The 21,843-nt window shown below is 41.0% G+C and overlaps 1 protein-coding gene and 1 pseudogene across 1 annotated transcript; one reads left to right on the top strand and one right to left on the bottom strand.

Moving 5' to 3' along the window:
• Positions 1-16,520: 16,520 nt before the first annotated feature.
• LOC112607700 lies at positions 16,521-17,247 on the bottom strand (annotated as a pseudogene).
• Positions 17,246-17,689, top strand: LOC112608667 (actin, cytoplasmic 1-like). The gene has a single exon (XM_025360685.1). It carries the CDS (start codon positions 17,246-17,248, stop codon positions 17,687-17,689), a length of 444 nt encoding a protein of 147 aa, XP_025216470.1.
• Positions 17,690-21,843: the final 4,154 nt, after the last annotated feature.

The raw sequence follows: 21,843 nt of genomic DNA, 5'->3' as shown, positions 1-21,843 counted from the left end.
CTTCATATTTTGTCTTCTGGTACTTTCCATCTCCCAAGGGGTGTTAGAGGGTCGCTCCTCCTTCACCAGGCCAGCAGGGGGCAGTACAGACCATAAAGGATCTGACCCAACCAGGAGGATCTCCTTAACCAACTGCCTCTGGGATCCTCCACCACTGTCAGTAATCTGAATTAGATCAGGTCCTTGGTAGTCTCTGATTCTGGCTCTTGGACTAGAAAAGAAGGAAAAGCCTGTTATACACAATAACAGACACAGCTATCACAACAATAGTAACCCCTAGTGCTTGCATAAGACTCCAAATAGAAAGTTTTTATATTATACAGGAAGCGATTCACGTTGGCCCAGGTTAGCAGTTTATTAACCTCATGAAGATGTTAATATCATTAGGAAGGCAGAAAGAGAATACCTCCAACTCCTCCATTAGACCCAATTAGAGAGCGCTGCTGCACAAAGGAGGCTGCTGCTGAGCTTGTCGGTGCTCAGGCTCGCAGCCGCAATGATCCCATTAGATTGCCACTCACTGGAGTCATTAAAGCTGCCTCATTTGTGGTACGAAGCCATCATTCCTGAAATAGGTTGCTTTCAAGAAATGAATATGGGTAAGTGATCATGATGACAAATTAACACAAGATGATAAAGTAAATGCAAATGCAGGTTGACCAAACACTGATAGATGGAGCTGGAGGTGGTATATCCCAGTTGCTCTATTTGTGCTTGTTTTCTTACAACAACACTATGAGATCCGCATTATTTAAGTTTCTATTCTGATTTATCTGGCTCTGCTCCCACTTGCTGTCATGAACCCCTGCAAAGTCCTCTCTCTGTTTTTCTGACAGTTCTCAAAGGCAGCAGTGGTGCAGAGCATGTCACGTGTTTGTTGAAGAAGTACAACCAGTTTCCACATGGTGTGCATGGTTTTATTCCCTTTCTCCTGATCTCAGGTGCCCGTATACAGGGGTCAGTTACTCCCAATGGCCACAGTCCCCTCTGCTCTGTAAAGTGGCTGTTGCTTCTGCTGGTTGTTTATTTCTGTGGATGCTCTCCAGTTCTGGAGGTGCCAAACCTGTGGTGGTTTATGTGCAAGTGTGTGTGTGTGAGAATGTGTGTGTGTGTGTGAGAGAGAGTGAAGGTATGCTTCTTCCTTTTTTTTTTTTTTTTGAGATGGAGTCTTGCTCTCTCACCCAGGCTGTAGTGCAATGGCACGATCTTGGCTCACTGCAACCTCTGCCTCCTGGGTTCAAGCGATTCTCCTGCCTCAGCCTCCCGAGAAGTTGAGATTATAGGCACACGCCTCCACACCCAGCTAATTCTTGTATTTTTAGGAGAGACGGGGTTTCACCTTGTTGGCCGGGCTGGTCTCCAACTCCTGACCTCAGGTGATCCACCCATCTTGGCCTCCCAAAGTGCTGGGATTACAGGCGTGAGCCACTGCACCTGGCCACCTCTTCCGTTTTTAAAAAGAATCACATCCTACTAGACATTCTCAACACGGTACCGAGAGGCCCCTGGGTTCTTTATGAAAATAGACCTCTTTTTGTCCACCCTGCCAATATATCATTCTTCAAGACTGAGTTTAGATATCCTATTATCCAGGAAGTCTTCCCCAAGCACCCACATCACTGTGTGAGTACCTCCCATCCCTTTATGCCCCCAAACCACTCTGCTTGCTGCAATCTTGGCACACGATATCAACAACAGTCTAATGGAGCAGATGACACATGACTCCTTGGGGGCAGGGTATGACTTACTCACCTTTGTATCCCCAGCACCTAGGAAAGTGCCTGGCCCACAGTGGGTGCTAAATCTGTGTTTATGAAGTGAGCCTATTTCCTCTTTGTCTTTGAGATTTCTTTACGACTGGTTCCTCCCCTGATCCCACGCCAGCCCCTAGCATTCTAACTTTCTCTAGTCAGCTCTTTCTGATAACTGCCTTCTTTGGCATGATAGCTTGAATGCCTCTCTTTACCTAGGGCTCTGGATTTGTGGTTTGGTTTTGAATTGTTCACTAGGTTTTAAACCAGTACTTTTTTTGGATACTGTATTACTTTCCCAGGGCTGCCATAACAAAGTACAACAAACTGGGTAGTTTATGCATCAGACACTTGTCTCACTTTTCTGGAGGCTAGAAGACTGAAATTAGCGTGTCAACAGGGTTGGTTCTTTCTGAAGGCTGTGAGGGAGGCATCTGTTCCAGGCCTTTCCCCTAGCTTCCAGTAGCTTCTGGCATTCCTCTGCATGTAGATATTTACCCTGTGGCTTCACATTGCCTTCCCTTTGTAAATGTCTGTGTCCAAATGTCTCCTTTTCATAAGAACTCCAGTCATATTAGATTAGGGTTCACCCTAATGATCTCACCTTAACTTGATAATCTACAAGAACCTATTTCTAAATAAGTGCAATGGCGTGATGTTGGCTCACTGCAACCTCTGCCTCCTGGGTTCAAGTGATTCTCCTGCCTCAGCCTCCTGAGTAGCTGGGATTATAGGCGAGCCTATAATTCACAGCTGTGAATATGATATATTCTCAGATACTAGGGGACAAGACTTCAACATCTTTTTTGGGGGTACAATTCAACCCATAACAGATGCCTCATCTAGTAACACCTCAATGGTAAACAGCACCACCCAGGTTTCACCAAAGCTTCCTGTAGCAACTTCTATTTTTCAAGAGGGAGTTCACATGATATCCAATAGTTGCTAGTTCACTTTCCTTTTCTATATTCTCAAGGAGAATGCAGTACCCAAACTAGGAGGTTGTTTTTTTTTTTTTTTTTTTTTTTTTTTTGAGACGTAGTCTCGCTCTGACGCCCAGGCTGGAGTGCAGTGGCGCGATCTCAGCTCACTGCAAGCTCCGCCTCCCGGGTTTACGCCATTCTCCTGCCTCAGCCTCCTGAGTAGCTGGGACTACAGGCGCCCGCCACCGTGCCTGGCTGGGTTTTTTTTTTCGTATTTTTTAGTAGAGATGGGGTTTCACCGTGTTAGCCAGGATGGTCTCGATCTCCTGACCTCGTGATCCGCCCGTCTTGGCCTCCCAAAGTGCTGGAATTACAGGCTTGAGCCACCGCACCCGGCCACTAGGAGGTATTTTTAATCTTTCACTCTTTAAGTAAACTGGGCTGTACATTTATTTTGAGAAGTGAAAAAAAATTTGCTCAACGGCATTGGCATCCAGCTGAAATCAAGTTCAATAATGCCCTAGGCTATTCAAAGCTTTCGTCCCTGTGACCTATTTGTGGGAAGATAATATATTAATAACTGTAATGTTATAGCAGCCTCCTGATAATATATTCTAATATTTTATTGGTTTGCTATCTCTGAAAGGACTGGGAACCCCCTGAATAATTCCAGGGAGGTGGGATAATCTTAGACAGTGTCTGAACAGCAGTGAGTCAACCAGAAAAAGCTTGTTTGGCACAATCCACAGGGATCCCCTCAGAGAGAAAACAAAGTCAAAAGTAGCAGAAAGAACTGAGCGGAAGAAGTGAAACCAGTGGAAGATTTAGCCAATTTCCATGGTAGATTTAAATCACTGGTTTAATGTTGGTTGAAGAGGTGTTCTTGGAGTTGCCTACATTACGTTGCTTCTCATTTCGGTGCTTAGTTTTTGAAACATCTATGTGTGTCTTTTCATGTATTGTTAGTTTCCTTTGGTCTTTTACTCCCTGGAATGAGAGTTGCAAGAGAGGCTATAGCAGAGGTTGTAGCCCGTTCATATCTGATGCAGACATGCAAGTTTTCAGTCCCTTGCTGAAAGTTATGCCTTTATGCTACTTGCTTGCTTTTTTTTATTTTTATTTTTATTTATTTATTTTTTCTGAGATGGAGTCTCACTGTGTCACCCAGGCTGGAGTGCAGTGGCACGATCTCGGCTCACTGCAAGCTCCGCCTCCCGGATTCATGCCATTCTCCTGCCTCAGCCTCTGGAGTAGCTGGGACTACAGGCGCCCGCCACCACGCCCAGCTAATTTTTTTGTTTTTAGTAGAGACGGGGTTTCACCGTGTTAACCAGGATGGTCTCGATCTCCTAATCTAGTGATCCACCCACCCTGACCTCCCAAAGTGCTGGGATTACAGGTGTGGGCCACCGCACCCGGCCTGTGCTACTTGTTTTCAATCCTGGCTATGCCCCAGTAGATTCCGCTGCAATTGGTCTTGGCTGGGCCTGGGACTAGTGCTTTTTAAGAGCAGCACTGGTGATTCCAATAGGTAACCAGTGTTGAGAACCATGCCCTCCATCTTTTTGGCTTGTTTGCTTTGAAAGACAAAAGAGCAAAGTTAGGGGAATATTTGCAGTGTAAGGTCTGTCTAAATCCCTTCAGGACACACATGCCCCTCTCTATCCCCTATCCTCAACTAGGCACATTCATGAGGCGAAAATTCCCTGTACCTCATCATGGCCATGGGCATGAGGGAATGATGCTGGATCTTGACCTTAAAGAAACCATGCAGCTCTATGGGCATGAAGAAACCACGCCGCATGATGGCCATGAGGAAACCATGCAGCATGATGGTCATGAGGGAACTATGAGGCTCCATGGGCATGAGGAACCATGCAGCTCCATGGCCTTAAGGGAATCATGCAGCTCCATGGCCATGAGGAGCCATGCAGCTTCATGTGCATGAGGCAGTATGCAGCTCCAGGGGCATGAGGAAACCATGCAACACCATGGGCATGAGGGAACCATGCAGCTCCATGGGCATGAGGACACCATGCAGCACCATGGGCATGAGGGAACCATGCAACTCTGTGTCCATAAGAGAACTATGTAGCTCCATAGGCATGAGGAAATTAAGCAGCTCCATGGGGATGTGGAAACCATGCAGCTCTATGTCCATGAGAAAACCATGCAGCTCCATGGGCATGAGGAAACCAAGCAGCACCATGTACATGAGGAACCATGCAGCATCATGACAATGAGGAATCCATGCAGCTCCATGGGCACGAGGGGACCACGCGGCACCATGGTTATGAGGAAACTATGCAGCACCATGGGCCTGAGGAAACCAGGCAACTCCATGGGCATAAGGAAATCATAGATCCATGGCTATAAGAACAGCAAGCAGCTGCATGGCTAGAAGGAGATCACACAGTACCATGATAGTTGCTTACTGTTCACAACTTTTAGTCCATCTGGTAGTCTGAGTCTTTAGAAACTGCATATCCGTTTCCTAGGTGAATTAACTTCTATTTCATGTCTTTTAAACTGGGTTCTTGCCTTTTGACTGGATTAGTAAGTTACTGGACCACCTAAGCCTTTTTCCTTATCAGAAACAGTGTCTTTCTTCCTCAGTATTGTGAAATGAGTGCAAATAACCTGAATGTATTAGTCCATTTTTACACTGCTGTAAAGAACTACCTAAGACTGGGTAATTGATAAAGGGAAGAGGTTTAATTGACTCCCAGTTCTTCACAGCTGGGGAGGCCTCAGGAAACATATCATGGTGGAAGGTGAAGGGGAAGCAAGGCACATCTTACATGATGCCGGGAGAGAGAGCGAGAGCGTGAGGAAGTGCCATAGTTTAAAACTATCAGCTCTTATCAGAACTCATTCACTATCTTGAGAACAGCATGGGGGAAATGGCTTCCATGATCTAATCACCTCCCACCCTCAACATGTGGGGATGACAGTTTGAGATGAAATTTGGGTGGAGATACACAGCCAAATCGTATCACTGTGCTTGCAGAAATGGCTTGAAAATCTCTTCTTCTATTCTCATCAACATACCTCTGACAGCATGATTTCTTTTTTTATGTTCTCGTTGTAGAAAGAACTGCAATGTAGACTAGATAAGTTAACAGGGAATAGCCAGTTCGTTGGTATCATTAAAGAGTTTAAATATTGATGTACACAGTGGCTTAAAGAGTGCATATAGGGTTTTAATATGGAGAATATCTATTTCATAAGAACTAATGAGATGATATATGTGACTGTACCAAGCACAGTTCATGGAATTGAACAGGTGCTCAATGTGTTTGTGTTTCTTCATTTATTAACTCCTGTGCCAAGACTCTTGAGGAGGGCTTCCAGCACAACATGCTGGGAGTCCTTGACCATGTCACTGGTAAGAGTATGACCCATTTCATTGATAGTGGGTTACAATATTTTCTTTTATTTTCTAAGTAACTGAGAATACAGCGGTCTTATTAGCAGGAAGTTCAGAGTTTGTTCTGATCTTTGCTCACTCATGTAGGTAGTAAAAATTATTTAAACATATTTTTCTATTTATTAACAAACATTAAAAAGTATCTACTTCCATCAGTGAATGAATGGCTACACAAAATGCAGCCCATATAAACAATGGAATACTATTCATTCTTAAAAATGAAGACAATTCTGATACATGCTACAACGCAGATGAACCTTGAAAACATGATGCCAAGAGAAGTAAGTCAGATGCAAAAGGACAGATAATGTATGATTCCACTTATGGGAGATACGATAATAGGCAAATTCACAGAGACAGAAAGAACGGTGGTTACCAGGCATTGAGTGGAGGGGAAGAAGGAGTTACAGGGAGTACAGAGTTTCTGTTTGGGATGATGAAAAAGTTCTGGAAATGAATAATGTTGACAGTTGCACAAAATTGTGAATGTACTTAATACCATTGGATTGCATACTTGAAATGGCAAATTTTATGTTAGGTATATTTTATCACCACCACCACCACCCCCCCCCCCCCCCAACACACACACAGACTATATGCTGGAGGAGAGTAGTGGCTCTCTGGAAAATAAACAAAAGCCTTATCTATAGCATTGGCTGATCTCTATGGTGTAAATGCTTCCTCTGAGGCAGATTTCAAGCTATCAACACAATGACTCTGAACTTGGAATTGGCAAGAGAAGAGCAACATCGGCTCTTCCGAGTCAGTAGGAGCTGACTTCAGCCCACTCCTGTCTGGAAAATGAGAAATTTGGTATAACTTGACTTTTTCACTGCTTTCCCCACTTGCCACTTTTTGTGGTACGTTGGCATTTTAAATTAAGATTAGAAAATTATTATTTTTATGTTAAGTAATGTAATGATAATTTGAAATTTGTATTAAATTTTAATGTATATGTTAACTTTGGAGACTACATTTTACTGATCACCAGTTTTTTTTTGTTCTTTTGTTTTTTTTTGAGACACTCTGGCACCCAGGCTGGAGTGCAGTAGTGTGATGACGGCTCACTGCAGCCTTGACCTCTCAGTCTGAAGCAATCCTTCCACCTCAGCCTCCTAAGTAGCTGGGACCACAGGTGTGAACCACCACACCCAGCTAATTTTTATTTTTTTGGAGAGATGGGGTCTCACTATGCTTCCCAGGCTGATAACTCCAGGGTTCAAGCAATCCTCCTAACTTGGACTCCCAAAGTGCTGGGATTACAGGTGTGAGCCACCATACACAGCCCCAACTTGTTTCAGAGGGGTGCATTTGTCCCGGTTCTTCAGGTTTCCCCTTATTTGATTTGCTTTATTGCTTTACATGAATTTTTTTCCCTGTTTGATCATCTTACAGAGTGACGTCAATTTCTCTATTGGTAGTTGAAATGGGTCTGATGGAGGGAATGTGGATTTTGTTTATTTTGTTTATTTCAGGCACATAGAAAGAAGAAAGAGAAAAGGAAAAGGTTAGGTTGTCAGGAGCCTTTAACTTACCAATTAGTCTAGAGATCTCGCATGCTAGCGGGTAAAGGCTGGGAAGTAGAACCAGAATTTATTTCCATATTTGTTGAGGTAATCAGACTTCAACAAGGGCAATGCCACTTTTCCTGGTGTGGCAGGGTTGTTCTTAAAATGGGGTAGTGATGGCAGTGCTCCTATACTTGGTCAGCATGGCAGCGTGAGCTGATTTCTTAGGTACATTTGTCCAACGCGTGAGAGAAGTCATGGGAACAGCCTGCTCTTCCCCTATCTAGTTTGCTTTGCATAATGGTTTGAAATACCTCGATGTTTCTTGGTTGAAGATGCCACACATTATTCTTACATAAAATTTTGCTTTTACCTTTTAAATTGGCACTGGGAATGGGACATGACAAGATTTCTTTACGTGGAAATCTAAAAAAGAAGGTCATAAACTAAATGTCTGAGGTCAGAGGTGGCAGTTCCATGCTGCTGAGAGCCTGATGTCTGTTTCTTACCAGCGCTGGCTTTTCCAACAGGCTAGTCCTTGCTCTTTCTGTATGGATCCTATGTGGGGCTGTGTGGATCCCACTGTTGCATCAGTGTAACTGATAACACTTACTTCATTCATTTGGGGGTACAAATATGATCCTGTCACCTTAATATTGTCAAATTCACTGTTTAAGACCCCAGGTATCCTGGTAGGAAGATATCTAGTGTTTGCCTTAAGACCTCTGCCCCTACTTCAAAATTTCCAAGAACTCCAAAGCTTTACTCTGTCCAAATTTAGTGAATTATTTAAGGATTATTTCTCCTTCTATTAATAACACCATAATTAGAGGGAAGTGGGAAACCTGATCACTGCTTCATATTAGCTCATGGCACTGCTGTTGAAACCGGGTCCTATAGATGCTGGTGTTTCCCTTTGCAATATGTTGAATGTTCAAGTTCGTGTGCAGACCACTGTGGAATCTCAAAGTTGGACTCGAGATCATTATTCCCGTAGTCCATACTTAAACATCTCCTAACAACACTGTGTTAGGATGGCTGAGTCCCAAGAGGCTTCTAGTAGCAGTATGCATTGTGCTGTTACTAGGCCTCCTGACTCCCAAGTCTCAGGCCTGTTGAGCCCTGGTCACTAGCCTAGATTATACCTTTCCACAGTTAATTGTATTCCAGAGGCCTTGCCTTTCTTTACTCTGGGGCTTTTTCTGGGCCACCCTGGTCTACCCTCATGGTTCTCCCATGAGAGAACAGGGTTTGGGGGATCAGGTCCTTCTCTCCTGCAATATACGATATACAGATCAGTCCACTTTATTTAGCAGACACGGGCTCTGCTTGCCAGTGGATATCGTGTGGGGTCTGACTTGGCAAGGCACAAATATTCCTATTGTAATCTTCTGCCAGAGCAAAAGTCCATGCCCATTCTTCACAAGAGAGAACACTCAAGTGATTCTTTGAAGAAAAAATCATCTAGTTCAAGGTACTACTCTGCCCCTACCTATGTTGAAAAGCAGCTGGCAGAGACTGTTATTACAAAGGCAGATGTAACTCCTTTTCTGGGATTGTTTCATCTTTATGTTTATTCTATGACATGAGAGAGCATGGCTAATGTGGGCATATGGAGTCACAGTATTAGAAAAGGCAAACAGGTAAGTGGTAGAGTCAGAATTTGATTCCATCTCCCTGACTCTGAGGCCAGTGTCTAGTCTGTCAATTGGCAGTTGTTATTGGGTACCGCTGTGTGCCAGACACTGCACTTGGTAGGTGCTGGGGATACAAGGAGAAGACATGGTTCTAGAGAGGAAGTTAAACTGAAAGAAAGAAAACGTAAAGGTGTGAACAGAGCACTATGAGAGCACATGACAGAGGGCACTTGAGTGGGGGTTTCCTGGAGAAGGAGACGTCCAAGTTGAGTCTTGAAGGAAAATTGGGTAAGGTGAGTAAAGGAAAGGAAATAGGCTCCTTATAGTGAGATAAAGCAGCAAGTGCTGATTGCAAAGCTTCCTGGTTACCGTGATGTACTTTTTTATTAGGATAGAGAGCAGCTGCTGTGTAGAGGCTTTCTAAGTGTTTCTATTTATTTCTTCTTTCTTCTTTTTAAAACACAGCTTTATTGAAGTGTACCTGATATCCAGAAAGCTGCACATATTTGATGTATACAATTTAATAAGTTTGTACATATGCATACACCTGTGAAACTATTACCACCATCAAGATAATAAACATATCCATGCCACTTTTTTTTTTTCATGGTAAGAATACTTAACCTGAGATCTACCCTCTTAACAAAATTAGGCACACAATACAGTATTGTTAACTATGGGCATCGTGCTGTACATCTGCATAACTCTAGGACACATTCATCTTGCATGACTGAAGCTCTATACCCATTGAACAACAACTTCCCCCTTTTTCCCCCCTTCCAGCCCCTGGCAGCCACTATTCTACTTTCTGCTTTTATGAGTTTGACAATTTTAGATACCTCATATAAGTGGAATCATATAGTATTTCTTTATAAGGGCATATTTATACCTACTAGAAACCAGTTTGTTGCAACTGATTACCATTTGAACTTATGGGACACATTGGTTTGTGTAAGATGAAAACAACAATTCTGAACCCATTATTGCCTGGCTTTCATTTCCATTCTTTTAAGTCCCATATCATCAAAGTGATAGTTATTCTAACATATTTTTGAGCAGTGTTTGTAAATGGACTGATGTTAGTTGAGTATGTGACATGTATTTGGTTCTTTATATCAACGTTCTCATGATATGTGTATTATTACCTTTGTTATAGACAGGAAAACTGAGGCTCAGACAGATTAAATATGCTGAAGGTTGCACAACTAAGTGTATCAGCTGGAGCAATAAGTGTGTCAGCTGGAATACAAACTCAGACCTAGCTGCTCATTCCAGGGCAATACCCAGAGCTCTCACTACCATCCTCTGTGTTGCTGGAAGTCTGAGTTGCTGACAGAGAACACTATTAATTATATGTGAGTGAAAATAGACCGAGGGGCATTAAGCAGGTGTGACCATAAAAACTGCTTCTGTTTCTGTGGATTTAATTATCTCCCACTATTGGCTTGAATTGGTTGTGAACGCACTGATAGAAGGTAATCAAAGAGCTGAATGAACCTGGCAGTTGTAAACGGAAGCGCAGGGTCCCTGTCAGGCTGGTACAGAAGTGAATGCATCCATTGTTTTTAATAGGCCAACTATTTGTCTCTTGTTCCCTAGGAGGCAATTGGAAGAGACATGCTGATAGCTCCCCTTGGGACATTAACTGGAATCATATTTGTAAAGTGAAGCTTAAGTTGGTCATTTTATTCCCAGTTCACAAAAATAGGAGGCGAATGGCAGTGGGAGCAAAGACACAATTTCTAGTTCATCAAAGATCACAAATTGTATTAGTGCAATATTTTCATTGTAGTTATTACTTTGTGGCATAGTGATATAAAATGTTCACTTTAGATAAATCTCTATTTTCTGGTGGTTTTAAGGCAAATCTTTTCTACTGTAATGATTATTTTAGTGACCAATATGGACATTTCTCCTTGCCTAGTTTTCTGATTTCTCAGCAATATAATCCCATGATCCACATTTAGTTTGTACTTTCTAGGTGATCAACACAGCTGCTTTGTCTGCGGGTCGTGGATAGCCTCTTGAACTTCTGACCCATATGTTTTGACTGCCTTATGGTCATGACTTAATTTTGAAGATAACATTTGGCAAGTCAAAGGAAAAGAGTGAACTATCCCATATGTTCCTTTAATACTACTTCCCAAGGTTGAGAAAGAGAAACTGAAATATGCTAAGTCAGAAAAGAAATTCATGGCAATGGAAACCAGTTTGGGATACGGCTATTCTGAAGGTTCAGAGATGTATTTATTTCCTGGAAAATCAAGTTGCAACTGTCAGTTAACCTATAAGGATCCCTATCAATAGAGGAGAGGAGAGAAGAGGAACAAGATAGGTTTTCAGTGCCTCAGTGCATTGTGCTATTCTCATCAACCATCACATTATGAATTTAATGAAGTTACTCAGATAACTATAAGTCAAATTAGAGTTCAGTGTGTTTTCAATTGAATTATCCAGTTTGATTATTGACATGTATAATATTTAATTAAATTTATTACCACTAATACAGTATAAATGAAATCTGGCTTGATTTTCAAAGCAATAGTTTTACCTAGGAATATGAATAATAACTGGATATGGCAGTACTCAAAAAGAAACCTTTTTTCACAGATATCTCATTCTTTGTCATAACAACATATATGACTGTTTAACTGGGCAACCATTTGTTTATAAAGCTATTATCATGTTCCTAGCACTGTGCTAGAGTCTGGGGTTCCTGTAACGAGTAAGAAGATCCCTTGCTTTCCAAAAAGCTCATAGTCTTTTTTATTGAAGAGTTGAATTATTTATCTTTAATAAATCGAAATGTGTTTTAAGTGTGCTAACCCAGTCTCCGAATTAAAGTTCTGGTTAAAAAATTATTTTGTAAAGAAAGAATTACTCTTGCCATAAGAAGAGCACTATAAGTTTACTCTTTTTGTATCCAGTTTCTTAATGTAGGGCTTTATAGCTAGTGTAGCTGCTTCTTAAAACAGGTGTTTCAAACAATGGAACGGAGAGTCAGGTTTGTTGAGTCTTGGGTCTTCTGGCCACTTACCTCCCACTTTTCCCCAACTCAACCCTCTGCTTTTGTGGCACTTCCTGCATTGAGCTCATTCTTTGATAATTTGCTTGTTATGTCCCCTTCACCCAGAGTTTCTTCTTTTCTTTGATAATATACACTTTTCATTGTTTTTTAAAGCTTAGCTTAACTCTTCTTCCTCCTTAAAGCTTTCCATGCCCTCATCCAGAACTCTCTTTTTATTCATTAAATTCTAGGAGCAATGTCAGGGCAATTAGCACTTGGTCAGTTTCTAGTGTTTCAATAACATTAATAACAACAAACAGCAGTTTTCACTAAGTGCTTACTGAGTACCAATGTTATAACCACCAGACATGCATGTACTATTATTATCTTTATTTTATAGATAAGAACATTGAAACCCAGAGGACTTTAGCAGCTTAAGAAAGGTCCCACAGTTGGCAAATGGTGGAGCTGGGTAAACTCAGACCATTAGATCCTAAAGCCTGAGCTGTTATCCATTGGCATTTCTGAATGTGTGGTCTTCTGACCATGTGCATTAGAATCACCAACATGGATACTGTTAAAAATGCAGATTATTGGCCAGGCGCAGTGGCTCACGTCTGTAATCCCAGTACTTTGGGAGGCTGAGACGGTTAGGTCATGAGGTCAGGAGTTGGAGACCAGCCTGGCCAACATAGTGAAACCCCATCTTTACTAAAAATACAAAAAATTAGCCAGGCATGGTGGCTGGTGCCTGTAATCCCAGGTACTCGGGAGGCTGAGGAAGAAGAATTGCTTGAACTTGGGAGATAGAGGTTGCAGTAAGCCAAGATAGTGCCATTGCACTCCAGCCCGGGAGACAGTGCAAGATTCCATTTCAAAAAAAAAAAAAAAAAAAAAAAAAGTGCAGATTACTGAACCCACCCAGATCTACTGTCTTAGAATCTATGGGTCTAGGTATAGAGCCTGGGAATCTGCATGTTTAACAAGCTTCCTGGGTAACTTTTACAAACTATAGTTTGAGAATCATTGCATATACTTTGCTGAGTTTTCATTTATGTATTTACCTTCCTAATCTAACTGTAAACCTCTTGAGGGCAGAGATTATGCTATCTACATACAACCTTCTAAATCCCCAAGTTTGCAATAGATGTTTAGATATTGACTATAAGCTTAGTCAATACTTGCTTTTTTCTGATATAGGCAGCAAAATTAAATGTTTCACACAACTATGGGAAAGATTCATATGATGGGACTTCCCATGAAAGTGTCTGGTAATAGCCAAAGGCCCCATGGTTAGGACCAACCTCACGAATGCTTCTTCTCATTCTGTCACTGGCTCAGTACATTTTCATTTCCTGCCTCAGTTTGCTTGCCTTTGAAGTTGGGGAGATTTTAATAATAAAGAAATAGAGGTATTGGTGGGAGCTAATGATTGTGATTAGAATATAGAATTTGAAAAGTGATAAGACTAACATTTCAATATTTAAGACATAAATGAAATTAGCTTATTATTGAAGTTAGATCATACATGGCTCATTTCTAATTCACTGTGACAAGACTTTCACATCAGTTCAATTGGATATATGTTGAGGGGGTCACACAGAAGCTTTTCCATACCATCTGATGGCTGCTGACAATTGCTGAGCCAGCCACTAGTGGCCTTGCATTATTCTGTGATAAAAGGATACTCACACCTTCTAGTCCAGCCTACTAGTTTCAGATGAGCTATATAATTTCCTCAGGTCAAGCCAAAATTTTAACCCAGATCTTAATATTCCAAATTCAGTGTTTTCCACTACCTCATCCTATTTCCTCTGCATGGCATGCTACTAAACATGAGTCAAAAAGCAGCCTAGGTCATGTGTGAATAAGGCTGGTAAGAGAAAAGAGAAGACTTATTTTGTACCCCCCTGACCTTTTTTTTTTTTTTTTTTGGCTAACCAGTTTCTTATGTAGCATCAGCTCCTGAAGGACAGCTGACAGCGTATTAGCCATTTACATCTTATCCATTTACAATCAGAATTATGGCAATCTAAATCTTTACTTTTAATATGAATACCAACTGTATCACTAGGCAATTGTTACCATTAAACCCTAGCAATTGGCTAATGTCCAATGCATAATTTAAACTTTGTGGAACCTTGGGGGTTACTGTCCTGCCTAAGTGTGTTATTACTTCTTATCAATATTTTGTTTAAGGAAACAGTTTTGGAAGCAACAACAAACAAAAAATATAAGCATCACCTACTTATCACACACTATTGAGGATGGAAAACATCCAATATTTATTTGGAGATCCGATGGACTGGGGATGAGTTGTCAACAGAGATAGCACCTATGAATGTGTCCTTTGTCTTTCTAGAAAAATCATTTGTTAGGAATTTATTTAAATAAATTTTATTTTGTTTATTTATAAATTATATTGTATATATTTATATATAGTGTATATATATATAGTAGTAAGATGATTATATAATGAAATGAATTAACATAGCCATCATCCCTCACATAGTTACCCATTTTTCCCCTCTGTGGCAAGAGCCTCTGTAATTTACACATTTAGCAAAAATCCTAAATACCGTACATTATTATTAACCATAATCTGCATGTTGTACATGGATCTTTTAGGGCTTTGCCAGGACATATTACCTGTCTGTTACCTGCCTGTAAATAAGTTTTTGATTGCCCTGACAGGAGAAGGTTAAACATTGTAAACAATGTAAAAATGTTTAACCTTCTCCTCAAACATTGTAAAAAATATGTCATTAGATAATTTCTTAAGGAAATACTCCAAAAAACTTCTCTTCTCCTTAGAGACATCTTCGGATGGGTTAGTCAATGTAAATGGGGGGTTGAAGCCCATCCAAATGAAAGATGAATTCTGTTGCCTCATTCTTTTAATGGCCTCCTGCCCAAAATAAAACTCGCCAGCAAGCAGTATTTATCTTAGCGATGCTGCCATTTCATATCACAAAGTGACCGTGTAGTCTCATAAACATAGTCCAAAAGTGCTGACTTTTAAAGGCAGTTGAATTTTTTTTACTTGTTACTGTTTTATAGCTTTGCATAAAATGCTAATGCCATGACATTTGTAGAACTATTAAATCATTTTAATGAAAGAGTAACAGTTATACAACTAATTCATTTTAGTGCATTTCACTTGCAGAATCCTTTAGTAGTTGATTGTAATGGGAAGAAGCAATTTTTTTTGTAGCTCCATAATTTTATTCTCACATGGAACCAAATCCCATTATTTTGGTGTAGTTTATACCCAAGTTTAATGGAGCGAATCCATGGACAGAATTTGTTGTCCCAAATCTAGGCCCATTTGCCTGATGGCCCCCACTTAATGTGATCTATAGTCTAGCCAAGCCAAGTCTGCTTCTCTGGAAAAATATGGCTTTCTGTTTCCCTTTTAAGTGTTTAGGGGTAAATATATGGTCATGCATTTTCAGCTACTGAAAAATGAACTCAGTCGCCATAACACCAAATCAAGGAAAACATTTGGGCTTTAAAAATTATCTTTGATCATATAACAAGACAGCTGGGATTGATTATTATCCCGGTCCCACATTTCCTCGTTAATGGCCATCCCATTCGGTATATGCTGTCATGCCAGGGCCTCTGTGGAAGAGAATGGCCAGAAAGCCCTGGAAACATTAAGCGCTGTGAGCAGTGGAAACAGATTTACATTTCTAAACAGATCCTTTGTTAAAGATCACCAGTGCATAGATCTGCAGCTTTCTTCTAGAGTAAAATCATTCTCTGCTTCTCTACTCTCCTGGCCCCCATGTTTTCAGACAAAGCTTCCATTAATAGATAATTCTTTCTGAAACAAAAATTTCTTTTAAGGAATTGCATTCCCTGTTGTCCTCAAATGCTTAGGTTACCCAGAAAGTTGACTTCATTGTCAACATACTTTTACCCCCTTATAAACATATGTATTTCCTTTAACATTTTTTCTCCTTACAAACATGTATTATTCCTCTTAAAATATGTATATTCTTGTGAAATATGAATTCAGTTTGTTTACCCTTACTGCAAATTTTTCTTTACTTCTGATTTTCTTCTGAACCAAGTAGTCTCATTATTATTCTACCATGAGTTTAAGGGTTTTGCTGCTAAAATGTTATCTTTTTCTTCACTCAGGCTTCTCTTGAGCATAGATGTAAAATATTGCAAAGATGTGAAAACTAGAATGTTTTCCCTCCAGGTGAACTGATTATCAAACTTAGTGTCTTGAACAACAGCGCTCTTCTGCACTTTATCTAGCTTTGATCATTTCAGAACGGAATTTTCTTCTAAAACAATGTCCATCCACAGAGTCCATCATGATGCCAGTGTATGGCCAGAGGCGTACAGGGACCACAAGGCCTGGATGGCCATGTATATGGCCGGGGTGTTGAAGGTCTCAAACATGATCTGGTCATCTTTTTGAGGTTGTCCTTGGGGTTCATGGGGGCCTCCGTCAGCAGCACGGGGTGCTCCTCAGGAGCCACACCCAGCTCGTTGTAGAAGGTGTGATGCCAGATCTTCTCCATGTGGTCCCATTTGGTGACAATGCTGTGCTCGGTAGGGTACTTCAGGGTCAGGATGCCTCTCTTGCTCTGGGCCTCGTCGCCCCACGTAGAGGTCTGTCTGGCCCATACCCACCATCACATCCTGGTGCCTGGGGTGCCCCATGATGGAGGGGAAAATGACCCAGGGGGATATCATCACCTGCAAAGCCGGCCTTGCACAGGCTGTGCTTATGGGGCAGATGTGGTCTTGGTCAGAAATATATGCTATTTTAACTGACAAAATCAGTATTCTGATGAGCTGGCTGAAAAATATTCATAAAATTGTACACATTTAATGTACCACCTACATAAATACAAACAGAAATTCTAACCCTTTCTAACCCACCGGGTGCCCATCTACAAGGGGTACTCCCTCCCCCATGCCATCCTACATCTGGACCTGGCTGGCCAGGACCTGACTGAGTACCTCATGACGATCCTCACCGAGCTGGGCTACAGCTTCACCACCACGGCAGAGCAGGAGATTGCGTGCGACACCAAGGAGAAGCTGTGCTACATCACCCTAGACTTTGAGTGGGAGATGGCCACGGCGGCCTTCAGCTCCTGCCTGGAGAAGAGCTACCAGCTGCCCCACTGCCAGGTCATTACCATCGGCAACCAGCGTTTCCGCTGCCCCGAGGTGCTCTTCCAGGCTTCCTTCCTGGGCATGGAATCCTGTGGCATTCACGAAACTACCTTCGACTCCATCATGAAGTGTGACGTGGACATCCATAAAGACCTGTATGCCAACTCAGTGCTGTCTGGTGGTACCACCATGTACCCTGGCAACCCTGACAGGATGCAGAAAGAGATCACTGCCCTGGCGCCCAGCACGATGAAGATCAAGATCATTGCTCCTCCCAAGCTCAAATAACTCTGTGTGGATGGGCTGCATCCTGGCCTGGCTGTCCACCTTCCAACAGATCAGATATGGACCAGCAAGCAGGGGTATGACAAGCCAGCCCCTCCATCCTCCAAATGACCTAATTAAGATAATTCTGTATCTGAAAATAAGTGAGAACATATGGTTTGTCTTTATTTCACTTAACATGATGACCTCCAGTTTCATCCATCTTGTTGCAAATGGCAGGATCTTATTATTTTTTGTGGTTGAATAGTTCTCCATTGTATGTACCATGTATGTATCCATTCATCTGTTAATGGACACTTAGCATTCAAATGTTGCCTACTGTGAACAGTGCTGCAACAAACACGGGAGCCGATGCTCGATTTTCATGGTAGACTTGGTTGTCTGATATTCAAATGCATTATAGATGTTAATTGTGACATTGCCAGCCATGGCAGGCCATTGAAAGGCTAGGATTCTATAGACAAGATGTAAATTACAAGTCAAGCAAGTGCTGCTAGGAAGAGAGCATTACAGGACTACAAATTCGAAGACCGGAAAAGACCCTGTAGACCATTACTGCTTTCTTGTTTTTTCAAGAAGGCTTGAACAGAGAGAGTAGCTCTCTGTCAGTGTGGCTGGACTTGGATATGTAAACATTTTTCTACTTTTAAATACTTTATTTTAATTATGAATGGTCCTTCTTTCCTGAATCTATTTCTTAAAATTAAAAAAAATTTTATGGATACATAGTAGGTATGTATATTTATGGAGTACCATCACTGTACTCTCTATCTCCCTGAGTTCAGTTGTTTTAATTTTAGTTCCCACAAATGAGTGAGAACGTGTTAAGTTTGTCTTTCTGTGCCTGGCTTATTTCACTTAACTTAATGTCCTCCAGTTCCATGCATGTTGCTGCAAATACAGGATCTTATTCTTTTTTATGGCTGAAAAGTATTCCGTTGTGCATATGTACCACATTTTCTTTGTCCATTAATCTGCTGATAGACACTTAGGTTACTTCCACATCTAGACTATTGTGAACAGTACTGTAATTAACATGGAAGTGTAGCTACATCTTTGATATACTGATTTCCTCTTTTGGAGTATATACCTAACAGTGGGACTGTTGGATAATATGGTGGCTCTACTTTAGTTTTTTGAGGAACTTCCAAACTGTTCTCTCTAGTGGCTGTGCTAATTTACATTCCCACCAAAACTATAGGTTTCTCTTTTCTCCACATCCTCACCAGCATTTGTTATTTTATTGTTTTTTAAGTTATTTTTTCTTCTACTTTAAGTTCTAGGGTACATGTGCACAATGTGCAGGTTTGTTACATAGGTATACAAGTGCCATGTTGGTTTGCTGCACCCATTAACTCATCATTTACATTAGGTATTTCTCCTAATGCTATCCCTCCCCCAGACTCTCACCCCATGATAGGCCCTAGTGCGTGATGTTCCCCGCCCTATGTCCAAGTGTTCTCATTGTTTAGTTCCCACCTATGAGTGAGAACGTGTGGTGTTTGGTTTTCTGTCCATGTGATAGCTTGCTGAGAATGATGGTTTCCAGCTTCATCCACGTCCCTGCAAAGGACATGAACTCATCCTTTTTTATGGCTGCATAGTATTCCAGGGTGTATATGTGCCACATTTTCTTTATCCAGTCTGTCATTGATGGTCATATGGGTTGGTTTCAAGTCTTTAGTATTGTGAATAGTGCTGCAATAAACATACTTGCGCATGTGTCTTTATAGTAGCATGATTTATAATCCTTTGGGTATATACCCAGTAATGGGATGGCTGGATCAAATGGTATTTCTAGTTCTAGATCCATGAGGAATCGCCACACTGTCTTCCACAATGGCTGAACTAATTTATACTCCCACCAACAGTGTAAAAGTGTTCCTATTTCTACACATCCTCTCCAGCATCTGTTGTTTCTGTATTTTTTTAAAAAAATTATTATACTTTAAGTTTTAGAGTACATGTGCACAACATGCAGGTTTGTTACGTATGTATACATGTGTCATGTTGGCGTGCTGCACCCATTAAATCATCATTTATATTAGGTATATCTCCTAATGCTGTCCCTACCCGCTCCTCCCTCCCCACGACAGGCCCTGGTGTGTGATGTTCCCTACCCTGTGTCCAAGTGTTCTCATTGTTCAATTCCAACCTATGAGTGAGAACATGAGGTGTCTGGTTTTCTGTACTTGCGATAGTTTGCTCAGAATGATGGTTTACAGCTTCATCCATGTCCTCACAAAGGACATGAACTCATCCTTTTTTATGGCTACATAGTATTTCATGGTGTATATGGGCCACATTTTCTTAATCCAGTCTATCATTGATGGACATTTGGGTTGTTCGAAGTCTTTGCTATTGTGAATAGTGCTGGAATAAACATATGTGTGCATGTGTCTTTATAGCAGCATGATTTATAATCTGTTGGGTTTATGCCCAGTAATGGGATGGCTGGGTCAAATGGTATTTCTAGTTCTAGATCCTTGAGGAATCGCCAAATTGTCTTCCACAATTGTCGAACTAGTTTACAGTCCCACCAACAGTGTAAAAGTGTTCCTATTCTTCCACATCCTCTCCAGCACCTGTTGTTTCCTGATTTCTTAATGATCGCCATTCTAACTGGTGTGAGATGGTATCTCATTGTGGTTTTGGTTTGCATTTCTCTGATGGACAGTGATAATGAGCATTTTTTCATGTGTCTGTTGGCTGCATAAATGTCTTCTTTTGAGAAGTGTCTGTTCATATCCTTTGCCCACTTTATGTTGGGGTTGTTTGATTTTTTCTAGTATATTTGTTTAAGTTCTTTGTAGATTCTGGATATTAGCCCTTTGTCAGATGGGTAGATTGTAAGAATGTTCTCCCATTCTGTAGGTTGCCTGTTCACTCTGATGGTAGTTTCTTTTGCTGTGCAGAAGTTCTTTAGTTTAATTAAATCCGATTTTTCAATTTTGGCTTTTGTTGATATTGCTTTTGATGTTTTAGTCATGAAGACCCTGCCCATGCCTGTGGCCTGAATGGTATTGCCTAGGTTGTCTTCTAGGGTTTTTATGGTTTTAGGTCTAACATGTAAGTCTTTAATCCATCTTGAGTTAATTTTTGTATAAGGTGTAAGGAAGGGATCCAGTTTCAGCTTTCTACATATGGCTAGCCAATTTTCCCAGCACCATTTATTAAGTAGAGAATGCTTTCCCCATTTCTTGTTTTTGTCAGGTTTGCCAAAGATCAGATGGCTGTAGATGTGTGGTACTATTTCTGAGAGCTCTGTTCTGTTCCATTGGTCTACATCTCTGTTTTGGTACCAGTACCATGCTGTTTTGGTTACTGTAGCCTTGTAGCATAGTTTGAAGTCAGGTAGCATGATGCCTCCAGCTTTGTTCTTTCTGCTTAGGATTGTCTTGCCAATGTGGGCTCTTTTTTGGTTCCGTATGAACTTTAAAGTAGTTTTTTCCAATTCTGTGAAGAAAGTTATTGGTGGCTTGATGGGGATGGCATTGAATCTATAAATTACCTTGCACAGTATGACCATTTTCACGATATTGATTCTTCCTATCCATGAGCATGGAATGTTCTTCCATTTGTTTGTGTCCTCTTTTATTTTATTGAGCAGTTTGTAGTTCTCCTTGAAGAGGTCCTTCACATTCCTTGTAAGTTGGATTCGTGGGTATTTTATTCTCTTTGTAGCAATTGTGAATGGAATTTCGTTCATGATTTGGCTCTCTGTTTGTCTGTTATAGGTGTATAGGAATGCTTGTGATTTTTGCACATTGATTTTGTATCCTGAGACTTTGCTGAAGTTGCTTATCAGCTTAAGGAGATTTTGGGCTGAGATGATGGAGTTTTCTAAATATAAAGTCATGTCATCTGCAAACAGGGACAACTTGAATTTCTCTTTTCTTGATTGAATACCCTTTATTTCTTTCTCATGCCTGATTGCTCTGGCCAGAACTTCCAACACTATGTTGAATAGGAGTGGTAAGAGAGGTCATCCCTGTTTTGTGCTGGTTTTCAAAGGGAATGCTTCCAGTTTTTGCCCCTTCAGTATGGTATTGGCTGTGGGTTTGTCATAAATAGCTCTGATTATTTTGAGATACGTTCCATCAATACCTAATTTATTGAGAGTTTTTAGCATGAAGGGCTGTTGAATTTTGTCAAAG

The sequence above is a fragment of the Theropithecus gelada genome, chromosome 15 (assembly GCF_003255815.1).
Source record: "Theropithecus gelada isolate Dixy chromosome 15, Tgel_1.0, whole genome shotgun sequence".
Taxonomy (NCBI): Eukaryota; Metazoa; Chordata; class Mammalia; order Primates; family Cercopithecidae; genus Theropithecus; species Theropithecus gelada.
The sequence above is the reverse complement of the archived record's forward strand: the minus strand, read 5'-3'. Positions and strand labels throughout refer to the sequence as shown.